Source organism: Lampris incognitus, chromosome 14 (assembly GCF_029633865.1).
Source record: "Lampris incognitus isolate fLamInc1 chromosome 14, fLamInc1.hap2, whole genome shotgun sequence".
Classification (NCBI taxonomy): domain Eukaryota; kingdom Metazoa; phylum Chordata; class Actinopteri; order Lampriformes; family Lampridae; genus Lampris; species Lampris incognitus.
Genome location: NC_079224.1, coordinates 48,180,462 through 48,206,147, shown reverse-complemented (window position 1 = coordinate 48,206,147; position 25,686 = coordinate 48,180,462). Strand labels below are relative to the sequence as shown.

Below are 25,686 nucleotides of genomic sequence, written 5' to 3'. Positions count from 1 at the left end.
CGCGGCTAACCGCTGCGGCGGGCGAAGTCCCGACAGCCGTCTGTGCACGAAGCACCGCACCGGAACACAGACCAGAACCGCCACCAAGTCTCTAGCGAGCCGCTCCTCGACCCGGACGAGCGTTTTCTGAATTCACCGCCGGCGTTCGAGTCCGGAAAGTGTCGTAAAGTGCGGGGCTGCTAGCCGGCTAGCCGCCGCGGCTAAGCAAGTTGTTTATGGGGCGCCTCGCCCGCCGCTCCACAGCCCACACCAGAACCCGGTCCGGCACCGGGAGCGGACCGCCTCCAGTCCCACCGCCCGGCCGGCCGAACCGGCAACGCAACTTCTTTCGAGTCACTTTCAACTTGCAGCGTTGCGGGCTGGACGGACTCGCGTGTCGGAGCACTTTGCATGTGTTTAGGCCTAATTAAGCTGCACCCCCCTCCCCTCCCCCCCGTGCGCGTGCGGGTTTATGTATTCATATATGTTTATTACACGTTGCAGCGCAGGTTGGGCCCAAACCCGCCGGTGCCGGCCGTGCCTGCACACGGGGCCGTCTCGTATCCTGGGCTGAACTTTTTCTCGCCTCTGCAGCTTGAATAGCGAGGTTTCGTTTACGCAGCACGAAGTGTGCACACTCCTCACCCACCCACTTACACCACCCAGAAACACGCCGGGTGGACTACATGGGTAGGAAACATGGCTCCGGGACTAGCGAACTGAGCTGCACACTCCTCACCCACCCACCCACTTACACCACCCAGAACCACGCCGGGTGGACTACATGGGTAGGAGACATGGCTCCGGGACTAGCGAACCGAGCTGCACACTCCTCACCCACCCACTTACACCACCCAGAACCACGCCGGGTGGACTACATGGGTAGGAAACATGGCTCCGGGACTAGCGAACCGAGCTGCACACTCCTCACCCACCCACGTACACCACCCAGAAACACGCCGGGTGGACTACATGGGTAGGAGACATGGCTCCGGGACTAGCGAACCGGGCTGCACACTCCTCACCCACCCACCCACTTACACCACCCAGAACCACGCCGGGTGGACTACATGGGTAGGAAACATGGCTTCGGGACTAGCGAACCGAGCTGCACACTCCTCACCCACCCACCCACCCACTTACACCACCCAGAAACACGCCGGGTGGACTACATGGGTAGGAAACATGGCTCCGGGACTAGCGAACCGAGCTGCACACTCCGCACCCACCCACGTACACCACCCAGAAACACGCCGGGTGGACTACATGGGTAGGAAACATGGCTCCGGGACTAGCGAACCGGGCTGCACACTCCTCACCCACCCACTTACACCACCCAGAAACACGCCGGGTGGACTACATGGGTAGGAAACATGGCTCCGGGACTAGCGAACCGAGCTGCACATGAAACCACACACAAGCCGGGTGGGGATGCACAACAGGGCTTGCCTGAGAAGATGGGTTTAGAAGCCCCTTAAAACAGCTGTAGGTTCGGGCCTAAATGGACCGGTGTTAAGCACGTCGTATGTACTTATTATACCTCCCCCAGCCGACTGCAGGCCCAAGTCCAGTGGGTCGAACCTTGCATGGATGACTATTGACGCATGTTCATATAGATATATAATGACAGACCCTATAGACGTGTTGGGCCTTTCAGAGCAGGTGTGAGCAGCGCAGGAGGCCGAGGCGAGTGTGTGTTATTAATTAACCCCGTGTCATCTGAACCTTGTCTCTCCTCTGTCCAGACGCACAGAGGGCCCTGGTTCTCCTGGAGGAGTACCGAACCAAGCTAAACCACACAGAGGACCGACAGCTGCGACACTCCATCCAGAGAGTGATCGACATCTTCCAGAGTAACCTGTTCCAGGCTCTCATAGGTACACCCGCCCACCCCTCCTCCAGCTCAGCTCCCAGTGCCCCGACTGTCCCGTACACGCGGTGTGGGATGGGGCGGTACCAGGGGGCGGTACCGCCAAGCCCGGTATAGTTCCGACCCCTGAGCGCCACGGCCAATAGAAGCCGTCTAGTTGTCGGGTATCGTTAATCTTTACTTCTTACATGAAAACATGCCCACGTGACTTCTTATCGGAACCGCGGAGTTGTGGCCACGTCTGCTGTTTCGCTGTGTGTCAGCTGGGTTCTGGGTTCTGGGAGGGCGTTTTGAAGGGTGGATCAGCAGATTGGTCCGCAGGTGTCATTTAGTAGGAGCGGCTCCGGAGCCGGTTCCTCTCCGTCTATCCGTGCGTGCGTTGTGCACACGTAAAACGGAGCGTTTGGGTGGGGGGATGACGTCACACCTCGATTCGCGCATGCGCTAAGCAGCAACTCCGCCTCGTCTGTCCACACAAACTAATCGCGTGTTGCTTCCGGGTTCGCCGCGGCGCCGTGTGCCGGAAAGGTGTTCGGTTAAAAACGATGAAGAAACGGATGTCGAATAACCGGATGTCGAATAACCGGGAATTAAAATAATTAGCTGCCGTTGGTTTTGTTTCAAGTCACTATCGCCAAAGGAACACAAGCTCACTACGCATGCTCAGAATGTTCTTCTCTGGTATTTGATGTATCGTCGATGTAGACTTCATCGCCACCTACTGGCACGGCGTGATTGAGCATTGGTAGTATTTTTTGCGTTCTCGCGTGTACAGAGATACTTTGTAAAACGAAGGTCGTGTGGACAGAATGTTTGGTTTTAAAACGGAGGAGGGAAATAAAAAGTCAAGTAGTCAGTTTAACTTTTACAGCCCAGTGTCACAAATTGCAAATGTGCCTCAGTGGGCCTTACAGCAATACAACATCCTGCCCTTGGACCCTCCAAAAGAAAATATCTGTTTGGAAAAATATCCGTGTACATGTGGACGAGGCCTTCACCACGTGTACACGGGTATGTTTGAAAACGTAGCTTTTTCTATGCGTTGTGGCCTTTCATCCACACTCAGACTGTGTCTTAGGTCACTGGAAACAGACCTTTTCAAAGACTCCTTCCTGGTTGGAGATTTTCACTGTTGACACAGGGAAAGCAGAGTTTTCGGCCTGTTGTTGATTTTTTTTCCAGACTTCTGATTGGCCAACATGGCTTTGGGCTCAGGGTTGTATCGCTACACGTTGGTTTGGGATGCACCTGACAGCGCTTCCACTTCATTTTTGTGTTTTCGTTTGGACGGAGAGTTTTTTTAAACAGTGCTTGTGTGGATGGGATTTTTTTTTTTAAGAACAAAGGAGGAAAAGTCCTGTCTTCAAAAATACCCAGTACATGTGGACTAGGCATCAGTCAGAGGACTGACTCCCGATCTGCCTTCATATTAATACAGTGGTGTTTCATTAACTTTAGCCCCACTAGTGGGTCTGTGGAATGAGGAGACTGGTGTCGTGACAGTTGTCTTTTCATTCAATCCAGTGGTCTTGTCACATAGGAGCGTGAGGTCATAAATTTACTGGTTTCTCAGTGTGACTCATTGTGTGTGTGTGTGTGTGTGTGTGTGTGGGGGGGGGGGTGGTTCTCTGCTTTCTGTGGGTTTGGAGAACAGAGCACACACCCAATGTTAACGACAGACAGTCTGTCCATGACCTGAAACACAGTCCACTGGTCCGCCATAAAGGCAGGAGAGAAAGCTTCTATTTGTTCAGTGGGTTGACTTCGAGCGGGCTCGGAGATGGTCGGCTTCTGTTAACCGAGGCTTTCAGAACGACACCGAGACATAGAAAAGTGCTCAGCCCCATTTTACTGAGTGGCTGTTGTCTTTGTGAGACGGGCCTTCGTCTCTGGTGACGATATCAGATTTTTGATGTGATCTGGGGGAAAGTTAAACTGAAACGCTTCTTATTTTCTGCTGCATTTCACAGGGTTGAGGAAGTGTGCGTTGTCGTAAGATGACCTCTGTTTCCGTCTTTGAGATAGAAGGGTCCGTTGGTAAAAAGTGCTAACTAACCTGCTGTGTCTAGATGTGTGGAGAGGAGAGGACTTTCTTCTTTTTTGGATGCATCGAACACATGACTCATAAAAATACCTGATTTACAACAGAGCTCTGTGTAGTTAGAGAGAAAACAGAGCTCCGTGTAGTAAGAGAGAAAACAGAGCTCCGTGTAGTAAGAGAGAAAACAGAGCTCCGTGCAGTTAGAGAGAAAACAGAGCTCCGTGTAGTAAGAGAGAAAACAGAGCTCCGTGCAGTTAGAGAGAAAACAGAGCTCCGTGTAGTAAGAGAGAAAACAGAGCTCCGTGCAGTTAGAGAGAAAACAGAGCTCCGTGTAGTAAGAGAGAAAACAGAACTACGTGTAGTAAGAGAGAAAACAGAGCTCCGTGTAGTTAGAGAGAAAACAGAGCTCCGTGTAGTTAGAGAGAAATCAGAGCTCCGTGTAGTAAGAGAGAAAACAGAGCTCCGTGCAGTTAGAGAGAAAACAGAGCTCCGTGTAGTTAGAGAGAAAACAGCTCCGTGTAGTAAGAGAGAAAACATAGCTCTGTGTAGTAAGAGAGCAAACAGAGCTCCGTGTAGTAAGAGAGAAAACAGAGCTCCGTGTAGTAAGAGAGAAAACAGCTCTGTGTAGTAAGAGAGAAAACAGAGCTCTGTGTAGTAAGAGAGCAAACAGAGCTCCGTGTAGTAAGAGAGCAAACAGAGCTCCGTGTAGTAAGAGAGAAAACAGAACTACGTGTAGTAAGAGAGAAAACAGCTCCGTGTAGTAAGAGAAAACAGAGCTCCGTGTAGTAAGAGAGAAAACAGCTCCGTGTAGTAAGAGAGAAAACAGAGCTCCGTGTAGTTAGAGAAAACAAAGCTCCGTGTAGTAAGAGAGAAAACAGAGCTCTGTAGTGAGAGAGAAAACAGAGCTCCGTGTAGTAAGAGATAAAACAGAGCTCTGTAGTGAGAGAGAAAACAGAGCTCCGTGTAGTAAGAGAAAACAAAGCTCCGTGTAGTAAGAGAGAAAACAGAGCTCTGTAGTGAGAGAGAAAACAGAGCTCCGTGTAGTAAGAGAGAAAACAGAGCTCTGTAGTGAGAGAGAAAACAGAGCTCCGTGTAGTAAGAGATAAAACAGAGCTGCATGTAGTAAGAGAGAAAACAGAGCTCCGTGTAGTTAGAGAGAAAACAGAGCTCTGTGTAGTTAGAGAGAAAACAGAGCTCTGTGTAGTTAGAGAGAAAACAGAACTACGTGTAGTAAGAGAGAAAACTGAGCTCCATGTAGTAAGAGAGAAAACAGAGCTCTGTGTAGTAAGAGAGAAAACAGAGCTCCGTGTAGTAAGAGAGAAAACAGAGCTCCGTGTAGTTAGAGAGAAAACAGAGCTCTGTAGTAAGAGAGAAAACAGAGCTCCGTGTAGTTAGAGAGAAAACAGAGCTCCGTGTAGTAAGAGAGAAAACAGAGCTCCGTGTAGTAAGAGAGAAAACAGAGCTCCGTGTAGTTAGAGAGAAAACAGAGCTATGTAGTAAGAGAGAAAACAGAGCTCTGTAGTAAGAGAGAAAACAGAGCTCCGTGTAGTTAGAGAGAAAACAGAGCTCCGTGTAGTAAGAGAGAAAACAGAGCTCCGTGTAGTTAGAGAGAAAACAGAGCTATGTAGTAAGAGAGAAAACAGCTCTGTAGTAAGAGAGAAAACAGAGCTCCGTGTAGTTAGAGAGAAAACAGAGCTCCGTGTAGTAAGAGAGAAAACAGAGCTCCGTGTAGTAAGAGAGAAAACAGCTCCGTGTAGTTAGAGAGAAAACAGCTCCGTGTAGTAAGAGAGAAAACAGAGCTATGTAGTAAGAGAGAAAACAGAGCTCTGTAGTAAGAGAGAAAACAGAGCTCCATGTAGTTAGAGAGAAAACAGAGCTCCGTGTAGTAAGAGAGAAAACAGAGCTCCGTGTAGTTAGAGAGAAAACAGAGCTATGTAGTAAGAGAGAAAACAGAGCTCTGTAGTAAGAGAGAAAACAGAGCTCCGTGTAGTTAGAGAGAAAACAGAGCTCTGTAGTAAGAGAGAAAACAGAGCTCTGTGTAGTTAGAGAGAAAACAGCTCCGTGTAGTTAGAGAGAAAACAGCTCCGTGTAGTAAGAGAGAAAACAGAGCTCCGTGTAGTTAGAGAGAAAACAGAACTCTGTAGTAAGAGAGAAAACAGAGCTCTGTGTAGTTAGAGAGAAAACAGCTCCGTGTAGTTAGAGAGAAAACAGAGCTCCGTGTAGTAAGAAAGGAAACAGAGCTCTGTGTAGTAAGAGAGAAAACCATAGCTCCGTGTAGTAAGAGAGAAAACAGAGCTCCTTGTAGTAAGAGAGAAAACAGAGCTCCGTGTAGTAAGAGAGAAAACAGAGCTCCGTGTAGTAAGAGAGAAAACAGAGCTCCGTGTAGTAAGAGAGAAAACAGAACTCCGTGTAGTAAGAGAGAAAACAGAACTCCGTGTAGTAAGAGAGAAAACAGAGCTCTGTGTAGTAAGAGAGAAAACAGAGCTCCGTGTAGTTAGAGAGAAAACAGCTCCATGTAGTAAGAGAGAAAACAACTCCGTGTAGTAAGAGAGAAAACAGAACTCTGTGTAGTAAGAGAGAAAACAGAGCTCCATGTAGTTAGAGAGAAAACAGAGCTCCGTCTAGTTAGAGAGAAAACAGAACTCCGTGTAGTAAGAGAGAAAACAGAGCTCTGTGTAGTAAGAGAGAAAACAGAACTCCGTGTAGTAAGAGAGAAAACAGAGCTCCGTGTAGTAAGAGAGAAAACAGAGCCCCGTGTAGTAAGAGAGAAAACAGAGCTCCGTGTAGTAAGAGAGAAAACAGAGCTCCGTGTAGTAAGAGAGAAAACAGAGCTCTGTGTAGTAAGAGAGAAAACAGAACTCCGTGTAGTAAGAGAGAAAACAGAGCTCCGTGTAGTTAGAGAGAAAACAGAGCTCCGTGTAGTTAGAGAGAAAACAGAGCTCTGTGTAGTAAGAGAGAAAACAGAGCTCCGTGTAGTTAGAGAGAAAACAGAGCTCCGTGTAGTAAGAGAGAAAACAGAACTCCGTGTAGTAAGAGAGAAAACAGAGCTCCGTGTAGTAAGAGAGAAAACAGAGCCCCGTGTAGTAAGAGAGAAAACAGAGCTCCGTGTAGTAAGAGAGAAAACAGCTCCGTGTAGTGAGAGAGAAAACAGAGCTCCGTGTAGTAAGAGAGAAAACAGAGCTCCGTGTAGTAAGAGAGAAAACAGAGCTCCGTGTAGTAAGAGAGAAAACAGAGCTCTGTGTAGTAAGAGAGAAAACAGAGCTCCGTGTAGTTAGAGAGAAAACAGAGCTCCGTGTAGTAAGAGAGAAAACAGAGCTCTGTGTAGTTAGAGAGAAAACAGAGCTCCGTGTAGTAAGAGAGAAAACAGAGCTCCGTGTAGTAAGAGAGAAAACAGAGCTCTGTGTAGTAAGAGAGAAAACAGAGCTCCGTGTAGTAAGAGAGAAAACAGAGCCCCGTGTAGTAAGAGAGAAAACAGCTCCGTGTAATAAGAGAGAAAACAGAGCTCTGTGTAGTTAGAGAGAAAACAGAGCTCCGTGTAGTAAGAGAGAAAACAGAGCTCCGTGTAATAAGAGAGAAAACAGAGCTCCGTGTAGTAAGAGAGAAAACAGAGCTCCGTGTAGTAAGAGAGAAAACAGAGCTCCGTGTAGTAAGAGAGAAAACAGAGCTCTGTGTAGTAAGAGAGAAAACAGAGCTCCGTGTAGTTAGAGAGAAAACAGAGCTCTGTGTAGTAAGAGAGAAAACAGAGCTCTGTGTAGTTAGAGAGAAAACAGAGCTCCGTGTAGTAAGAGAGAAAACAGAGCTCTGTGTAGTAAGAGAGAAAACAGAGCTCTGTGTAGTTAGAGAGAAAACAGAGCTCCGTGTAATAAGAGAGAAAACAGAGCTCTGTGTAGTTAGAGAGAAAACAGAGCTCTGTGTAGTTAGAGAGAAAACAGAGCTCCGTGTAGTAAGAGAGAAAACAGAGCTCCGTGTAATAAGAGAGAAAACAGAGCTCCGTGTAGTAAGAGAAAACGTGTGCCTGTGGTTGGCGGCCACATTCATTCATAATCAAGATTACGTGGCAGTTCAATGATCCCCTTTGCACTGAGGTCAGAGGTCATGCTACGAGCGACAGCGCTGACTCTTGAGCTGGTGGGGGATTAATGCCTTGCTCGGCGAAACACCAGCAGGGTGGCTGTCGGAATGCCGGTCTGCTGAACCTCCAGGCCGGCCGGCTGATCCACACATCTCCAGGGAATCACTTTTCACAATTGGCCTGACCAATCCAGGTCAGATAAATCCCAGACCAGCCTGATTGGATGGTGGTTTTAACAAGCCTGTCCAGTAGACAGGGTGTTATGAGGCCCCAGGGACCTGGACCTTGAAAGACTTTTCATTGTTTTGAGTTGGCACACCGGATAATCCTGCGCTTTTTTATGAAACAAATGGCTTCAGCTGATTTTTCACTTTGGAATAAATCCCCCTCGTTTGTGTTTGTTTATCTCGGCTGTGTGTGTGTGTGTCTGTGTGTGTCTGTGTGTGTGTGTGTGTTTCATATGGCTGCCAGACGTAAAGCTGTCCCCTCTGCTCTGGCTAACGGGTACCAGAGCGACCGTTAGCGCTCTGAGGTTAACAGACGCCCGTGGAGACGCGCCAAGCAAACTAACTGAGCAGCAGGAATGTGCAGGCCTGTTTGAGTTTGTCAGGGCTGCCAGGCTGTCTGAATGACTGGCACCCAGCCAGTCGGACCCCTTAAGATGGAGCCCACCTTCTTTAAGAGCCAGATGCAGCCGTATCATGGGTAAGGTCACGCCTCGTGCCGTGGCACCTTCAGAAAGTTGTGGTGTCATTGCTGGTTTAGATGGTCAGCTCTCACCCAGCCAGCCAGCTGCTAAACCTCAAAACACGTTTTGGGGTTTTTTTGTGTGGATTTTCCCTCTTTTTTCCTCCCCAATTGTACTTGGCCAATTACCCCACTCTTCCAGACCGTCCCGGTCTCTGCTCCACCCCCTCTGCTGATCCGGGCAGGGCTGCAGACTACCACATGTCTCCTCCAATACATGTGGAGTCGCCAGCTGCTTCTTTTCACCTGACAGTGAGGAGTTTCACCAGGACGATGTAGTGCGTGGGAGGATCACACTATTCCCCCGCTTCCCCCTCCCCCCTGAACAGGCGTCCTGACCGACCAGAGGAGGCGCTAGTGCAGTGACCAGGACACAAACCCACATCTGGCTTCACACCTGCAGACACGGCCAATTGTGTCTGTAGGGACACCCGACCAAGCCGGAGGTAACATGGGGATTCGAACCGGCGATCCCCGTGTTGGTAGGCAACGGAATAGACCGCTACGCTACCCGGACGCCCCAGACAGAGTTATTAAGAAGGACAATGTAGCCTGTAGGTGTTATCAGGGTTGGTAGACGGTGGATGATTGACAGTCGAGACCAGGCGTGGTGGTGGGTGTGAACATGATTGACAGCCACGAGAATCTTCCAATCACATTAGATCAAAAAACATTAAAACAATACCAATTCACTGCCAATAAAAGTGGGAGTGTCTGGGGACACAGAACAGCGCCCCCTGGAAAATCTGAAGAAACCAATCAGACAGCAGCCTCAGGTCTCCTGCTCGCCACAAGTCTGAGGGCTTACATAAGGTATGGTTTGGCCGGCATCCCTCACCCAGGAAGTATATGTATTCAGACAGGAAGTATATGGTTGTTTTTTTTTTGACTGAGTCAACATAAGTATTTATTTTGTATCCAAAAGTCACTTGTTACATAGGCAATAGTGTACAAGTAATTTCAAGTAGGTTAGTATCATAGAATATGACGTAGGACTAATATGACTAAAGAAACATGAAAAAGGATGTAATGGACATGTACCTGTATTATAGGACAGTAATACCTTGTAGACAGAAAGGTACGAGAGGAGGGGACCCTTAGCCACCAGGGCGCCTCCTGATCACTGGTCTTTGGTGGTGTGTGGTTGGAAGTTGGACAGCATGCTGACCACGTACCATATCTGATTTATCTTGGAAAGTCGGGACATTGGTATTCAACCAGAAACAATCTTAAACTTTTTAATTTTGGCAATTGCCCTTTCCACATGAACTCTGTGTTTGGCGATTGTTTTTGGTCATCTCAACATCTGCATGTGGCATCTGACGGTTAGATCTAGCAGAAGGTGGAACGTTCAGTCTGGGACCAATCTCTTCCACTTCTTTTTCAATCAGAAAACCTTTGTCGGTCATTAATCCATCTCCAACTTTAAGGTAGCCACACTGAATACAACCCTGCAGTAGCTCCATGATATTACACTGATTAAAGATCTCTTTGTCTGAAATAGATCCAGTGAATAGAGCAGACACATACATAACTGCACCTCGTGGGTCACAAGCAACTAGTGACTTCGGTGTGTTGGAGGACTTGTAGGTTGAATAGGTTTGACTCTGCAACAGTAAGGAGCTGGGCTTCTGTGTCTTCAGTTCTGTGCAGTCCAGAATTGCAAATGTGTTTGGGACTTCCTCTTTAAAGTTAACAGGCATGTTTTGTGAAATCACATCTCTATGCGGCCAAATGGACAGTTGGCCAAGTCTGTCATACATGTAGTCTACCCAGGAGTTTATCAGTGTGCCGACACTCTGTACACGAATCTGAAATCTAAATGCTAAATCTTTGTGGTCAAAATTTTGTCTTAGTTTCATTAGTGTGAGTAAAAACTGAGTACGCACGGGAAGTTTTTGGATCTCGATGTCTGCCATTTTGTAAGAGAGAGGAATGTTTGTTTGTGGAGTGATGGGATCATTGGGTACTTGGAAAAATTCACATAAGCTGTTGAACTGATCACAGGTGAATCCAGTGCAGTAGTGGAAGTACTCAGGTACATGCCTGTTGGTTAGACCCTCTGGGGTTAATGCATTTGTAGTGTAGGCATGAAGTTCCTTCCCAAGCAGCTGGATTTGGCTGTCTTTGGCTTGAACTTCCATCTTCAGGTTCAACATCTCCTGCTTCTGTTCTGCTAGTGTCTCCTTTAGAGTCTCCAATGCCTCTCCATGGTTGTCTGGGTCATGATGTGTCTCTGTATCACTGTCACAGGCTCGAGAAGCAGTGTCTTCGGCAGGGTTTGAAGAGGCGGTGTCCTCAGTAGGGTTTGAGCTGCAGGCTTGCGGAGCATCCTGTTCCTCACTTCTGGTTCCTGCCTTGCAGGTACAATTGGCTGTGAGGACGTAGTTGTCGGGTTTGTTTATGATGACCCATGCCTCGTACATAGCCGTCTCGTATCCTTGTCTTTGACTTGGCAAGACTTCGGATTTTAGGACACAAAACTCAGAGTCTGTGTCATGGTATTTTACATTTTGTACGTGACCACAGACAACAAGCATCCAGTGACTTGTATGCCCGCAACTTCTCTCTTGTGTATAAGCTCGGTTTCTTCACCAAATATGTAGTATATATATCTGGTCACCGGATATTAGGCCACTTAGTAACGTCTTCCACCCACTCGGTAATACCGCACGGATCTGGAAGTCGGTTGCCGTTCGCCAAAGATAATTTATTCAGGTAACTTTTGCGATCTTTTGTCGTTAATCCCCTTGCATAGTTTGACAAACTGGCTAACTCCACCATACTGCCGTTGCCTAAATGCACAGGAAGTATATGTATTCAGACAGGAAGTATATGTATTCAGTCAGGAAGTATATGTATTCAGACAGGAAGTATATGTATTCAGTCAGGAAGTATATGTATTCAGTCAGGAAGTATATGTATTCAGTCAGGAAGTATATGTATTCACCTAGGAAGTATATGTATTCAGACAGGAAGTATATGTATTCAGACAGGAAGTATATGTATTCAGTCAGGAAGTATATGTATTCAGACAGGAAGTATATGTATTCAGACAGGAAGTATATGTATTCAGACAGGAAGTATATGTATTCAGACAGGAAGTATATGTATTCACCTAGGAAGTATATGTATTCAGACAGGAAGTATATGTATTCAGACAGGAAGTATATGTATTCAGTCAGGAAGTATATGTATTCAGTCAGGAAGTATATGTATTCACCTAGGAAGTATATGTATTCAGACAGGAAGTATATGTATTCAGACAGGAAGTATATGTATTCAGTCAGGAAGTATATGTATTCACCTAGGAAGTATATGTATTCACCCAGGAAGTATATGTATTCAGACAGGAAGTATATGTATTCAGACAGAAATCAATCAAATACCATTTGAACCAATATTTAATGCTGCTGACAGGCGCTCACAGACTGAAAACCCTTTTATTTATAATTATTTGCATCATACAACTACATTATATTTAACATGTTGAAGCAGATTTTCATCTTTTGATATTTGAAGGGGGCGCCAACACAGCGCCCTGTACTGGCCAGCCGCCATTGGTGCTGTTACAGTGTGAGCCAATAGGCCAGACAGCTCCATGCATCATGCATGTGATGCATGCCCCATGTGACACGTACACACTCATACACACTCATACACACTCTGTTTACACACACTCATACACACTCATACACACTCATACACACTCTATTTACACACACTCATACACACTCATACACACTCATACACACTCTATTTACACACACTCATACACACTCATACACTCTATTTAAACACACTCATACACACTCTAACACACTCTATTTACACACACTCAGCGCTGTTTTCTTAGGCATATCTGTACACACACACACACACACACACACATTGCCGTTCCAGCATGTGAGGGTTAGTAATGAAAATTAGATTGCCACCGAGTTTCCAATCTGCCCCCCATCTACCACTAACCCCACCCCCCACCCCCAAAGATAGGATGTATGCAGAAGACCAAGCACAATGTAATCTGTCTGTTGACATGACGATTACCCCAAGTCCCTAATCCCAGCACTGCTCTTGATTTGCTTGTGTGTGAGAGGGAGGGAGACACACACACACAGAGCAGGAGAGAGAGAGGCAGAGAGAAGGGGGGGGAGGGGGGGGAGGGAGAGAGGTGGCGAGGGAGCTCCAGCAGCTTGCTGTCTGTCCATCCACCCATCTACACCAAGCAGAGCCTCCACGTTATTAGGACACAGCCAGAGACCGCGGTGTGTGGTGTTGGACTGCAGCTGCTGAAGGGGAAGTGTAGAGGTGAAGCATACTGACGGGTTCCCTGAACAGAACAGGCGGCAGGCTGTCTGACGGAGGACGAGCCCGGCCCGGCCCGGCCCGGCCCGGCCGTCACCCGCTGTACCCTGAACCAACACTACAACAACACAGCATACTGTGAGTCATGTCCTCCCGAACACGGTCCAGATACGAGGGACACGTTTCACACCAGCCTTGTCGCTGACAGTCACGGTGTCCGAATGCAGCCAGTGTGGACCGAACCGGCGTCTCACTTCAGCCCCGTCCTGCTTTCACTCTTCTTTTAATTGCAGTGTGTGAGTCCGTGTTTATTCATAGTCATCAAAGTCTCTCTCTATGCTCTGGCAGTGCAGGGCTGTTTTTCCAGGCAGAGCAGAGCCGGACGAGGAGGGGAGGAGGTGTTGAGAGAAGATGTGTGTCTCCGTGTCGTACTGACTGCTTGGTTTTCAGGCTTCGGAGCGACCCTGAGAGCAGGAGGAGCAGTCTGAGAGCAGGAGAAGCAGCCTGAGAGCAGGAGGAGCAGTCTGAGAGCAAGAGGAGCAGTCTGAGAGAAGGAGAAGCAGTCTGAGAGAAGGAGAAGCAGTCTGAGAGCAGGAGAAGCAGCCTGAGAGCAGGAGGAGCAGCCTGAGAGCAAGAGGAGCAGTCTGAGAGAAGGAGAAGCAGTCTGAGAGAAGGAGAAGCAGTCTGAGAGCAGGAGAAGCAGTCTGAGGGCAGCAGAAGCAGTCTGAGGGCAGGAGAAGCAGTCTGAGAGAAGGAGAAGCAGTCTGAGAGAAGGGAAGCAGTCTGAGAGAAGGAGAAGCAGTCTGAGAGAAGGAGAAGCAGCCTGAGAGAAGGAGAAGGAGTCTGAGAGCAGGAGAAGCAGTCTGAGAGCAGGAGAAGCAGTCTGAGGGCAGCAGAAGCAGTCTGAGAGCAGGAGAAGCAGTCTGAGGGCAGCAGAAGCAGTCTGAGAGCAGGAGAAGCAGTCTGAGAGCAGGAGAAGCAGTCTGAGAGCAGGAGAAGCAGTCTGAGAGCAGGAGAAGCAGTCTGAGGGCAGCAGAAGCAGTCTGAGAGCAGGAGAAGCAGTCTGAGAGCAGGAGAAGCAGTCTGAGAGAAGGAGAAGCAGTCTGAGAGCAGGAGAAGCAGTCTGAGAGCAGGAGAAGCAGTCTGAGGGCAGCAGAAGCAGTCTGAGAGCAGGAGGAGCAGTCTGAGAGCAGGAGAAGCAGTCTGAGAGCAGGAGAAGCAGTCTGAGAACAGCAGAAGCAGTCTGAGGACAGGAGAAGCAGTCTGAGAGCAGGAGAAGCAACCTGACAGCAGGAGGAGCAGTCTGAGAGCAGGAGAAGCAGTCTGAGAGCAGGAGAAGCAGTCTGAGAGCAGGAGGAGCAGCCTGAGAGCAGGAGAAGCAGTCTGAGGGCAGGAGAAGCAGTCTGAGAGCAGGAGAAGCAACCTGACAGCAGGAGGAGCAGTCTGAGAGCAGGAGAAGCAGCCTGAGAGCAGGAGGAGCAGTCTGAGAGCAGGAGAAGCAGTCTGAGAGCAGGAGAAGCAGCCTGAGAGAAGGAGAAGCAGTTTGAGAACAGGAGCAGCCTCAGAGAAGGAGAAGCAGCCGGAGAGCAGGAGAATCAGCCTGAGAGCAGGAGAAGCAGCCTGAGAGCAGGAGAAGCAGTTTGAGAGCAGGAGGAGCAGTCTGAGAGCAGGAGAAGCAGCCTGAGAGCAGGAGGAGCAGTCTGAGAGCAGGAGGAGCAGCCTGAGATCAGGAGAAGCAGTCTGAGAGCAGGAGGAGCAGTCTGAGAGCAGGAGAAGCAGCCTGAGAGCAGGAGGAGCAGCCTGAGATCAGGAGAAGCAGTCTGAGAGCAGGAGGAGCAGTCTGAGAGCAGGAGAAGCAGCCTGAGAGCAGGAGGAGCAGCCTGAGATCAGGAGAAGCAGTCTGAGAGCAGGAGGAGCAGTCTGAGCAGGAGGAGCAGTCTGGATAATGGCTGCATGGGGAAATGTTAGTTTCACTTTTCTTCCGGTGAAATTCTTTGCCCAGATGAAATCACATGATAGCTGATGAAGAGAATGAAAATCACCTCAAGGGGGGCGTCTGGGTGGCATGGCGGTTTATTCTGTTGCCTACCAACATGGGTCTCGCCGGTTCGAATCCCCGTGTTACCTCCAGCTTGGTCGGCGTCCCTCCAGACACAATTGGCTGTGTCTGTGGGTGGGAAGCCGGATGTGAGTATGTGCCCTGGTCGCTGCACTAGCGCCTCCTCTGGTCGGTCGGGGTGCCTGTTCAGCGGGGAGGGGGAACTGGGGGGAATAGCGTGGTCCTCCCACGTGCTACGCCCCCCTGGTTTCTGTGTGTCTAGTGGTCTCTACCGGTGTCCTTGCTGGTCTCTGTGTGTCTAGTGGTCTCTACCGGTGTCCTTGCTGGTCTCTGTGTGTCTAGTGGTCTCTACCGGTGTCCTTGCTGGTCTCTGTGTGTCTAGTGGTCTCTACCGGTGTCCTTGCTGGTCTCTGTGTGTCTAGTGGTCTCTACCGGTGTCCTTGCTGGTCTCTGTGTGTCTAGTGGTCTCTACCGGTGTCCTTGCTGGTCTCTGTGTGTCTAGTGGTCTCTACCGGTGTCCTTGCTGGTCTCTGTGTGTCTAGTGGTCTCTACCGGTGTCCTTGCTGGTCTCTGTGTGCCTAGTGGTCTCTACCGGTGTCCTTGCTGGTCTCTGTGTGTCTAGTGGTCTCTACCGGTGTCCTTGCTGGTCTCTGTGTGTCTAGTGGTCTCTACCGGTGTCCTTGCTGGTCTCTGTGTGTCTAGTGGTCTCTACCGGTGTCCTTGCTGGTCTCTGTGTGTCTAGTGGTCTCTACCGGTGTCCTTGCTGGTCTCTGTGTGTCTAGTGGTCTCTACCGGTGTCCTTGCTGGTCTCTGTGTGTCTAGTGGTCTCTACCGGTGTCCTTGCTGGTCTCTGTGTGTCTAGTGGTCTCTACCGGTGTCCTTGCTGGTCTCTGTGTGTCTAGTGGTCTCTACCGGTGTCCTTGCTGGTCTCTGCGTGTCTAGTGGTCTCTACCGGTGTCCTTGCTGGTCTCTGCGTGTCTAGTGGTCTCTACCGGTGTCCTTGCTGGTCTCTGTGTGTCTAGTGGTCTCTACCGGTGTCCTTGCTGGTCTCTGTGTGTCTAGTGGTCTCTACCGGTGTCCTTGCTGGTCTCTGTGTGTCTAGTGGTCTCTACCGGTGTCCTTGCTGGTCTCTGTGTGTCTAGTGGTCTCTACCGGTGTCCTTGCTGGTCTCTGTGTGTCTAGTGGTCTCTACCAGTGTCCTTGCTGGTCTCTGTGTACGGGTTTTTTGGTGGTTTCAGTAGTTTCTCTTGTCAGATCTTTTCTCTGAAAACGAACTGGAGTCTTTCTGCAGGTCTAGTCCTCTGGCTGGTTTTTTGGGGGGGGGGATTTTTCCCCCTTTTTCTCCCAAATTGTACTTGGACAATTACCCCGCTCTTCGGAGCCGTCCCGGTCTCTGCTCCGCCCCCTCTGCTGATCCAGGAGGGCTGCAGACTACCACATGCCTCCTCCCATACAGGTGGAGTCGCCAGCTGCTTCTTTTCACCTGACAGTGAGGAGTTTCACCAGGGGGACGTAGCACATGGGAGGATCACACTATTCCCCCCAGTTCCCCCTCCCCCCCTGAACGGGCGCCCCGACTGACCAGAGGAGGCGCTAGTGCAGCCACCAGGACACATACCCACATCCGGCTTCCCACCCACAGACACAGCCAGTTGTGTCTGTAGGGACGCCCGACCAAGCCGGAGGTAACACGGGGATTCGAACCGGCGACCCCCGTGTTGGTAGGCAACAGAACAGACCACCACGCCACCCGGACGCCGTATGACATAGACTCTGGAATCTGTTTGTAGTCTCGGGGTCCGTTGTTTCTAGATGTGTGTCAGTGTTGATCGTGTCTCTGAACAGATCCGCTCCGGTATCTAACCACCGGCTCCTGTGGTACTTTCAGCTTTTTAAATCAGATGATACCACCCCAGCCCAAAGCCCCGCCTCCCCGTGCATCCTCCTGTCCGTCAGGCTGCCCCGAGAGAAATCTCAGTCAGGAAGGGGAACTTGCACCTCCGACTCTCTGTAACGGTATCCCACGATCCCACAGTGGCTTCTTTTTATTGGATATCAATACAGTGCTGTGTTCCAGGGCAGGCCTCGGCCGCAGGGCGCTCCCCTGTGGCCGAGCTGGTAAACAGCCGGCCGGGGCGTCCTGGAAACCAGCCACAGAGGGGACTGACGCTCCAGCCTTTCACCTCCTGGGTTCCAGAGATGCTTTGAATCTCAGCGAACACGGAGTCTTTTTTCATCCTGGTTGAGAGGATCTTCAGACAGGTTCTGGGTGGGGGCTCCTTCATGGCTCCTGCTGTGCCCTGTGCTTTGTTTTGTGTCTGTTTGGGGTTTTTTTGTGTGTGTTGATTTTGTCTTGTCTAAAGCAGCGTTTCTCAACCCTGTCCTGGAGGACCACTTGTCCTGCATGGTGTAGGTCTCTCCCTGCTCCAACACACCTCATTCAAATGATCAACTCGTTATGAGCTCCCGAAGCTGCCTAACAACCACACTGATCAGTTAAATCAGCTGTGTTGGAGCAGGGAGAGATCTACACCATGCAGGACAAGTGGTCCTCCAGGACAGGGTTCGAGGAGCGCTGCTCTAAAGGGTTTTATTCATGCTCCAAGAAGCTGTTATTTCTTAATTTGAGAAGCGTGTGTGTGTGTGTAGATGATGGAGTTTACTGAGGCGTCTTTGAGGTGGCTGGAGGCTGTCTAATACAGACGGCTGGATCCGTCCTCAGGCTGAATCCCTGTGATCTGGATCACATTCCACATAAGGTCCTTTCAGCACACTGCTAAACACAAATCTCCATTTAGTCTCTCTTCAGCCTGCTCAGAATCTCATCTGGACACTTGGTGACCTGGTGAGGGAGGCTAATTTATCGTTAAAGGGATAGTCCGGATCTTTTTGAGGTGAGGTTATATGAGGTACTTATCCATGGTCAGTGTATTTTGTTGGGGGGGGGGGATTTTTCCCCCTTTTTCTCCCAAATTGTACTTGGCCAATTACCTATTTTCCAAGCTGCTCTGGTCGTTGCTCCACCCCCTCTGCCGATCCAGGGAGGGCTGCAGACTACCACATGCCTCCTCCCATACATGTGGAGTCGCCAACCGCTTCTTTTCACAGTGAGGAGTTTTGCCGGTGGGGGGGGGGCGTAGCGCATGGGAGGATCACACTATTCCCCCCGAACAGGCACCCCGACTGACCAGAGCAGGCGCTAGTGCAGCGACCAGGACACATACCCACATCCGGCTTCCCACCCGCAGACACGGCCAATCGTGTCCGTAGGGACGCCCGACCAAGAGGTAACACGGGGATTCGAACCGGCAATGCCTGTGTTGGTAGGCAACGGAATAGACCGCTAAGCTACCCGGATCCGATCCGATCTCTTAAAAAATGTCTGGGTTGGCCCCGATCCTGATCCTTAAGATCGGATTGGGACATCCCTAATGGAGACGGATGCAGATGTTTCCTCAGGGTTTCTGCCCGAAGCCTTTCCGGTAGACGAGTATACCCGCAAGGCGGCCGAGGTTTTAAGTCAGAGTTCTCCTTCTCCTAGAGGAGCTGCCCGACAAGGCTAGCGAGCTGCATCTCCACCGAGCATGGCTAACACAGAAGGAGAACCAGTTCATTTGGACACCACGTTTAGTGGGAGAAACGTTTCATCACTCATCCAGGTGACTTCGTCCGTCTCAGCTGGCTGCAGGTGCCCCCGACCTTATAAGCAGCACAGTGGCATAACGACCGAAACCAGCGGTTGGTTTCCTGTGCACATTACCACGACCGTCGACTGGCGTTACCGTGGCCATGTGCACTATTCAGAGGGTTGGGGGATAGCTGCAATCACAGCATTGTAAGATTGGCTTCGGTCGTTTTGCAGCCGTGCTGCTTATAAGGTTGGGGGTACCTGCAGCCAGCTGAGACGGACGAAGTCACCTGGACTAGGGACCAAACCTTTCTCCCACTAAAGGCTGTGTCCAGATGAACTGGTTCACCTTGGGTGACCTCCTTACCTGGATTACTGAGCGTGCCTATATGACTATGGGAAAGTACCTCATACAAACCCCACGTCAAAAAAATCTGAACTACCCCTTTCAATCCACATGTGTCAGACTCGAGGCCTGGGGGCCAAATCCGCCCCTTCCCAAATTTTGATCCAGTCCGCATGTCGTTGTAGGTTCTCGATGAATTTTAGCCCGCCTAGTTGTAGCGACCGAACAGGTGGGCGTTTTACATCGGGAGGCCCTGTGTGGGATGGAACGTGTGGTGACAGTGGTTACGAAAACGGTGAACTTCCTCTGGGCACGGGGCTTGAACCATCGCCGATTCAGGGCACTTAGGCAGGGGTAAAACTGCGAATAGGAAGCTCTGCCGTTCCACAGAGCTGATGGCAGACCAGAAGGCTGGACTGTCCGGGACATACAAACCACCTGATCGCAGATCTGTTATTGCTTTTATCCAATGCCCCGCAGTGCCCCTGGGCTGTCATGTTTAGGTCTGTGAAACAGGTTGTTGTTGTTGTTGTAATGATAATAATAAGAAGAAGAATATAATAATAAGAAGAATATAATAAGAAGAAGAAGAATATAATAATAAGAAGAATATAATATAATAATCATAAAAAATTAAACTTGTATAGCGCTTTTCTAACACTCAAAGTGGCTTTACAATGAACGGGGTGAAACAAGACAACAAATAACACAATACAGACATACAGGGGTGGATAGGAAGGGGGGGCAGACATACAGGGGTGGATAGGAAGGGGGGGCAGACATACAGGGGTGGATGGGAAGGGGGGGCAGACATACAGGGGTGGATGGGAAGGGGGGCAGACATACAGGGGTGGATAGGAAGGGGGGCAGACATACAGGGGTGGATAGGAAGGGGGGGCAGACATACAGGGGTGGATGGGAAGGGGGCAGACATACAGGGGTGGCTGAGAAGGGGGTCAGACATACAGGGGTGGATAGGAAGGGGGGGCAGACATACAGGGGTGGATAGGAAGGGGGGGCAGACATACAGGGGTGGATGGGAAGGGGGGCAGACATACAGGGGTGGATGGGAAGGGGGGCAGACATACAGGGGTGGATAGGAAGGGGGGGCAGACATACAGGGATGGATGGGAAGGGGGGCAGACATACAGGGGTGGATAGGAAGGGGGTCAGACATACAGGGGTGGCTGAGAAGGGGGGGCAGACATACAGGGGTGGATAGGAAGGGGGGGCAGACATACAGGGGTGGATGGGAAGGGGGGGCAGACATACGGGTGGATAGGAAGGGGGGCAGACATACAGGGGTGGATGGGAAGGGGGCAGACATACAGGGATGGATAGGAAGGGGGGCAGACATACAGGGATGGATAGGAAGGGGGCAGACATACAGCGGTGGATGGGAAGGGGGGGCAGACATACAGGGGTGGATGGGAAGGGGGGCAGACATACAGGGATGGATAGGAAGGGGGGCAGACATACAGGGGTGGATGGGAAGGGGGGCAGACATACAGGGGTGGATAGGAAGGGGGGCAGACATACAGGGGTGGCTGAGAAGGGGGGGCAGACATACAGGGGTGGATAGGAAGGGGGGCAGACATACAGGGGTGGATAGGAAGGGGGGGCAGACATACAGGGGTGGATAGGAAGGGGGGCAGACATACAGGGGTGGATAGGAAGGGGGACAGACATACAGGGGTGGATGGGAAGGGGGGGCAGACATACAGGGGTGGATGGGAAGGGGGGCAGACATACAGGGGTGGATAGGAAGGGGGGCAGACATACAGGGGGGGCTGAGAAGGGGGGCTACAAGAGGGAGAAGCAGCAGCCACACACGATGCCAGCAGTACTCTCCCACTTACACACAAGAGGGCAAGAAAAACACTACACAACAGCACTGTGGACGTTGATGTTGTGTAGGGGTTTACTCCCGTAGCCTGTTCCTCTCCCGAGGTATCCACTAGGTGGCACTATTTAACCCATAGCTGGGGGTTGGTTCGTGGGCCTCAGGGAAGATCCACACGCCGGTGGGCCTGCGTACTGCACGTCTAGGGGCCAGCCCTCCTCCGAGTCCCTTGTAGTTCAGCCAGGGTCCAAGGTGTACCCAGTTACCGTGTGTCGCCACCAGGAGGCGCTACATAGGGCTTGCTGTCGGAGAGGCTATGTACTGGCAGGGAGAGACTTACGTGCTCGGCTCTCCTGTTGTCATTTCTGCTAGCCAGTGGTGAAGGTTGAGAGTGAGACGTGACAGACACACAACACTACACTACACACTAGACGCTTCACAACAACCCCACTTCTGACACAACAACGTCACACACATATACTATATATATATATATATATATATATATGCAATATATATACATCAGCGGTCAGCTGGTGACAGCTGATGATTGCTTATAGCATGAAACAGGCTTGTACTGTCTCAAAGAATTTACTTGACTCACTGGATTTTATATACACACACACACACACACATATATATATATATATATACTTGATAATTCACTGGATTTATGTGTGTGTGTATATATATATATATATATATATATACATACATATACATATATATATATATATATAATTTACTTGACTCACTGGATAATTTTGCTCCTTATTTGTTGAGCACTTTCTCAAAGTTTTATATAAAACGTTGTTAAGAGAAACACTCAACAGCAGGGAAAGTGCCCAACAAATAAGGAGCAAAATAATCCAGTGAGTCAAGTAAATTATTTATATATATAAAATATATAAAATGTGTGTGTGTGTGTGTGTGTGTGTATAAGAATAATTCCACTTTTGGGTCCGCTTTGGTGTAGCGGTCTAAGCATCGGCTTTGTGTTGGTGCAGTTGCCCACTGGGGACCGGGATTCGCATCCCGGTCTCAACAGATCCGACTTTGGCCGGACTCGATGAAGCAGCGATAATTGGCAACGCTGTCTTCGGGGGGGGGGGGGGTGTTTGAACTAAAATAGGGATCGATTGGCCACTAAATTGGGAGAAATCAGAAATAAATTTGGAAAAAAAAGAATATTTCAACTTTCCCAGAGTACAACTGCAGTAGTAAACGCCGGTAGAATTTGTTAGAGACCAGTAAATACCAGTGAAGGTTGTTAACAGGACTTGATGGTACTGACTGAGTCAAGGTCAGTGCCTCAAGCCTCCACAAGATTTCAAGACAGGTGTGTGTTTCTGTTGGTGTTTGACCCCCCACCCAAACTCAGTACATGTACATGAACACAAATAAAGCAGTGACTGGGATCTGATGAAGGCAGTAGTCTGATTAAAGGGTTCATGTGGTTTCTCTGTAAAGCGCAGGTCTAGATTGGATCCTGATAGCTGGTCAGTGATATGGTGGCTCGTCCAACACGTGCTGTTGTTTGGGTACGATCGTGGCATTAATGGTGCCGTCAGTCCGTCAGACGGTCCATCCCCATCATCTCCGAGGGAAGTTCTGACCGCATCATAAACGGCAGGTCGACTTTGGAGTTCGGGTCAGAGTGGATTTACTGGAGCAGCGGTGTGTGGCGGCCATGAACCGTCATGACGAGTCTCTAAAGTCAGATCCGGGGTCCGCGGTGGTGTAGCGGTCTAAGCATCGGCTCTGTGTCGATGCAGTTGCCCACTGGGGACTGGGGTTCGCGCCCCGGTCTCGTCAGATCCGACTATGGCCGGACTCGACGAAGCAGCGATCATTGGCAACGCTGTCTTCGGGAGGGGGGCGGAGTCGGCTTGTGTTCGTCATGTGAATGCGTCTCTGTGTGTGTCGGAAAAACAGTGGTTCGGCTTGGAGTCGCCTTGTCACGAAAGTGGGGAGGCGGTCTCCTTCGAGACTGCCGGCCGGAGAGATGCAGTTGGCGAACGCATACAGTGCGAGGGTGGGTGTTTGAATTAAAATAGGGATCGATTGGCCACTAAATTGGGAGAAAAAAGGGAAAAATCAGAAATAAATTAAAAAAAAAAAAAAAAAGTCAGATCCGGTCTCTCCTAATGAGCTGAAAGTGGTCCCGAAATCGCTTCCTTTTCCAGTCCCTGTATTTCTAACGATTGTTTAAAAGAAAAATAAACCATGAAACTGAGCGAAAATAAGAAAGTATTATAAGGCCGGCCGGCCGGCAGGCAGGAGCATCAGCGTTTCTGTAATGGAAGCGGTTCTGGTGGGACTGTAGAGGTTCTCTGGTCACCGTGGAGAACCAAGACTCAAAGGTCAAAGAACCCGAGGCTCCGAAAGGAGTCGGGAGGGATCAGCTCCTGATCCTGGCCGAGTCCAGACAGAGAACGTCTGTGACTGTTTTCTGTTCTTCTGTTATCTATCCATCCATCCATCCATCCATCCATCCATCCATCCATCCATCCATCTATCTATCTATCTATCTATCTATCTATCTATCTATCTATCTATCTATCTATCTATCTATCTATCTGTCTATCTGTCTATCTGTCTGTCTGTCTGTCTGTCTGTCTGTCTGTCTGTCTGTCTGTCTGTCTGTCTGTCTGTCTGTCTGTCTGTCTGTCTGTCTGTCCGTCTGTCCTATCTATCTGTCTGTCTGTCTGTCTGTCTGTCTGTCTGTCTGTCTGTCTGTCTGTCTGTCTGTCTGTCTATCTATCTATCTATCTATCTATCTATCTATCTATCTATCTATCTATCTATCTATCTATCTATCTATCTATCTATCTATCTATGTCTGTGTCTATCTGTCTATCTATCTGTCTGTCTGTCTGTCTGTCCGTCTGTCCGTCTGTCCTATCTATCTGTCTGTCTGTCTGTCTGTCTGTCTGTCTGTCTGTCTGTCTGTCTGTCTGTCTGTCTGTCTGTCTGTCTGTCTTATCTATCTATCTATCTATCTATCTATCTATCTATCTATCTATCTATCTATCTATCTATCTATCTATCTATCTATCTATCTATCTATGTCTGTGTCTATCTGTCTGTCTGTCTGTCTGTCTGTCTGTCTGTCTGTCTGTCTGTCTGTCTGTCTGTCTGTCTATCTATCTATCTATCTATCTATCTATCTATCTATCTATCTATCTATCTATCTATCTATCTATCTATCTATCTATCTATCTATCTATCTATCTATCTATCTATCTATCTATCTATCTATCTATCTGTCTGTCTGTCTGTCTGTCTGTCTGTCTGTCTGTCTGTCTGTCTGTCTGTCTGTCTGTCTGTCTGTCTGTCTGTCTGTCTGTCTATTTATTGCCGTCTCCTCTCTTTCCCAACGCTCCGCAGCTCGCTGGCGAGTCCCTTTCAGTAAAAGGGAAATGAGAGTAAGTGGCTCTTCCTGTCAGAGGGCCGTGAGGTCGGCGTGACTCCTGTGTGGAGGAGCCGGAGGCGAGGCGGGTGATGGCTTTTAAAGCCGGCGTGTGCTGGATATGACTGCGAGCAGAGAGCCGTGCGGACGTCTGTCCTGGCCCGCCGAAGGAAGCCGTGGTTATTTCTGATGGCGGCCTTCTCAGTAAGCCTGCTTTTAATACCGCGTCGTCCCAGAATAACACGGGAGTTTGGAAGAGGAGAGGCACAGCCTGGTTTTACAAGCTGCCCTCAGACCGGACTTGTCAGACTTCTATACTCTTGTTCTCCGAAATACTTGCCGACCGACGGTAAAGTGCTGACTCGAGTCAGGTCAGGTCTACTCCCAGAACTGTGTTTCCAGAAGGGTTTTCCAACATGCAGTCAGAGTTGCCCTGGTGGAGATAAAGGTGGTGTTCTCCCCCCTGACGGAGGATTCCTTCACTCCTTTAAACACACATGTTGGAAGCAGTCTGAACCGGAAAACCTGTTTCTTCCTCGTGTTCCGTGGTTCAGACTTGATTTCACCAGCGTGCCGTCTTCAGATTAAACAAAGGCGGAGTCGGGAAGCCTGCTAAATACGGACATACCACGCTAAATGGCTCAAAGTACTTTTTAAAGGCGGTGACCGGATTAAATCTGTCTGGCATGCCGGCAGCACCAGTCGCTTGTCTCTCGAACGTTGTACCCTGCTCGTGTCATCTGGGACTCCGTAATAAACATTGTGTTCAAAAGTGCTTTACAAATAAGTTGTGTGTGTGTGTGTGGGTGTGTGTGTGTGTGGGTGTGTTTGCTATAAAAATACTCAGCCTAATGAGGTGGCGTGCCGTCATGTGATCCAGCACTTATTTCAATCTGCTGATACCTGATCCACGTCTCCCTCCCTGCTGGTGTCCGTCAACACTTCCACTCCTCATGTGGTCACTTATCATGTGTGGAGGTGTGTATCGCTCCCTCTGACTCCTGTTTCCACACCTCACCAGCCCTCTGATGAGTCTACACCCCCCTCCCCCCTTCTCCCCAATTGTACCAGGCCATTTACCCCACTCTCCCGAGCCGTCCCGGTCTCTGCTCCACCCCCTCTGCTGATCCAGGAGGGCTGCAGACTACCACATGCCTCCTCCCATACATGTGGAGTCACCAGCCACTTCTTTTCACCTGACAGTGAGGAGTTTCACCAGGGGGACGTAGTGTGTGGGAGGATCACGCTATTCCCCCCAGTCCCCTCCCCCCCGAACAGGCGTGCCGACCAACCAGAGGAGGCGCTAGTGCAGCGACCAGGACACATACCCACATCTGGCTTCCCACCCACAGACACGGCCAACTGTGTTTGTAGGGACGCC

The 25,686-nt window shown here is 49.8% G+C and overlaps 1 protein-coding gene across 6 annotated transcripts in view; it reads left to right on the top strand.

Moving 5' to 3' along the window:
- dlg1b (discs large MAGUK scaffold protein 1b) overlaps positions 1–25,686 on the top strand; it is a 189,056-nt gene that overhangs the window by 251 nt on the left and 163,119 nt on the right. For all 6 annotated transcript variants that reach the window (XM_056293198.1, XM_056293194.1, XM_056293196.1 and 3 more), the window contains exon 2: positions 1,725–1,856. In XM_056293198.1, the coding sequence (XP_056149173.1) occupies positions 1,725–1,856 (132 nt within the window). The remainder of the gene's footprint in view (positions 1–1,724; positions 1,857–25,686) is intronic.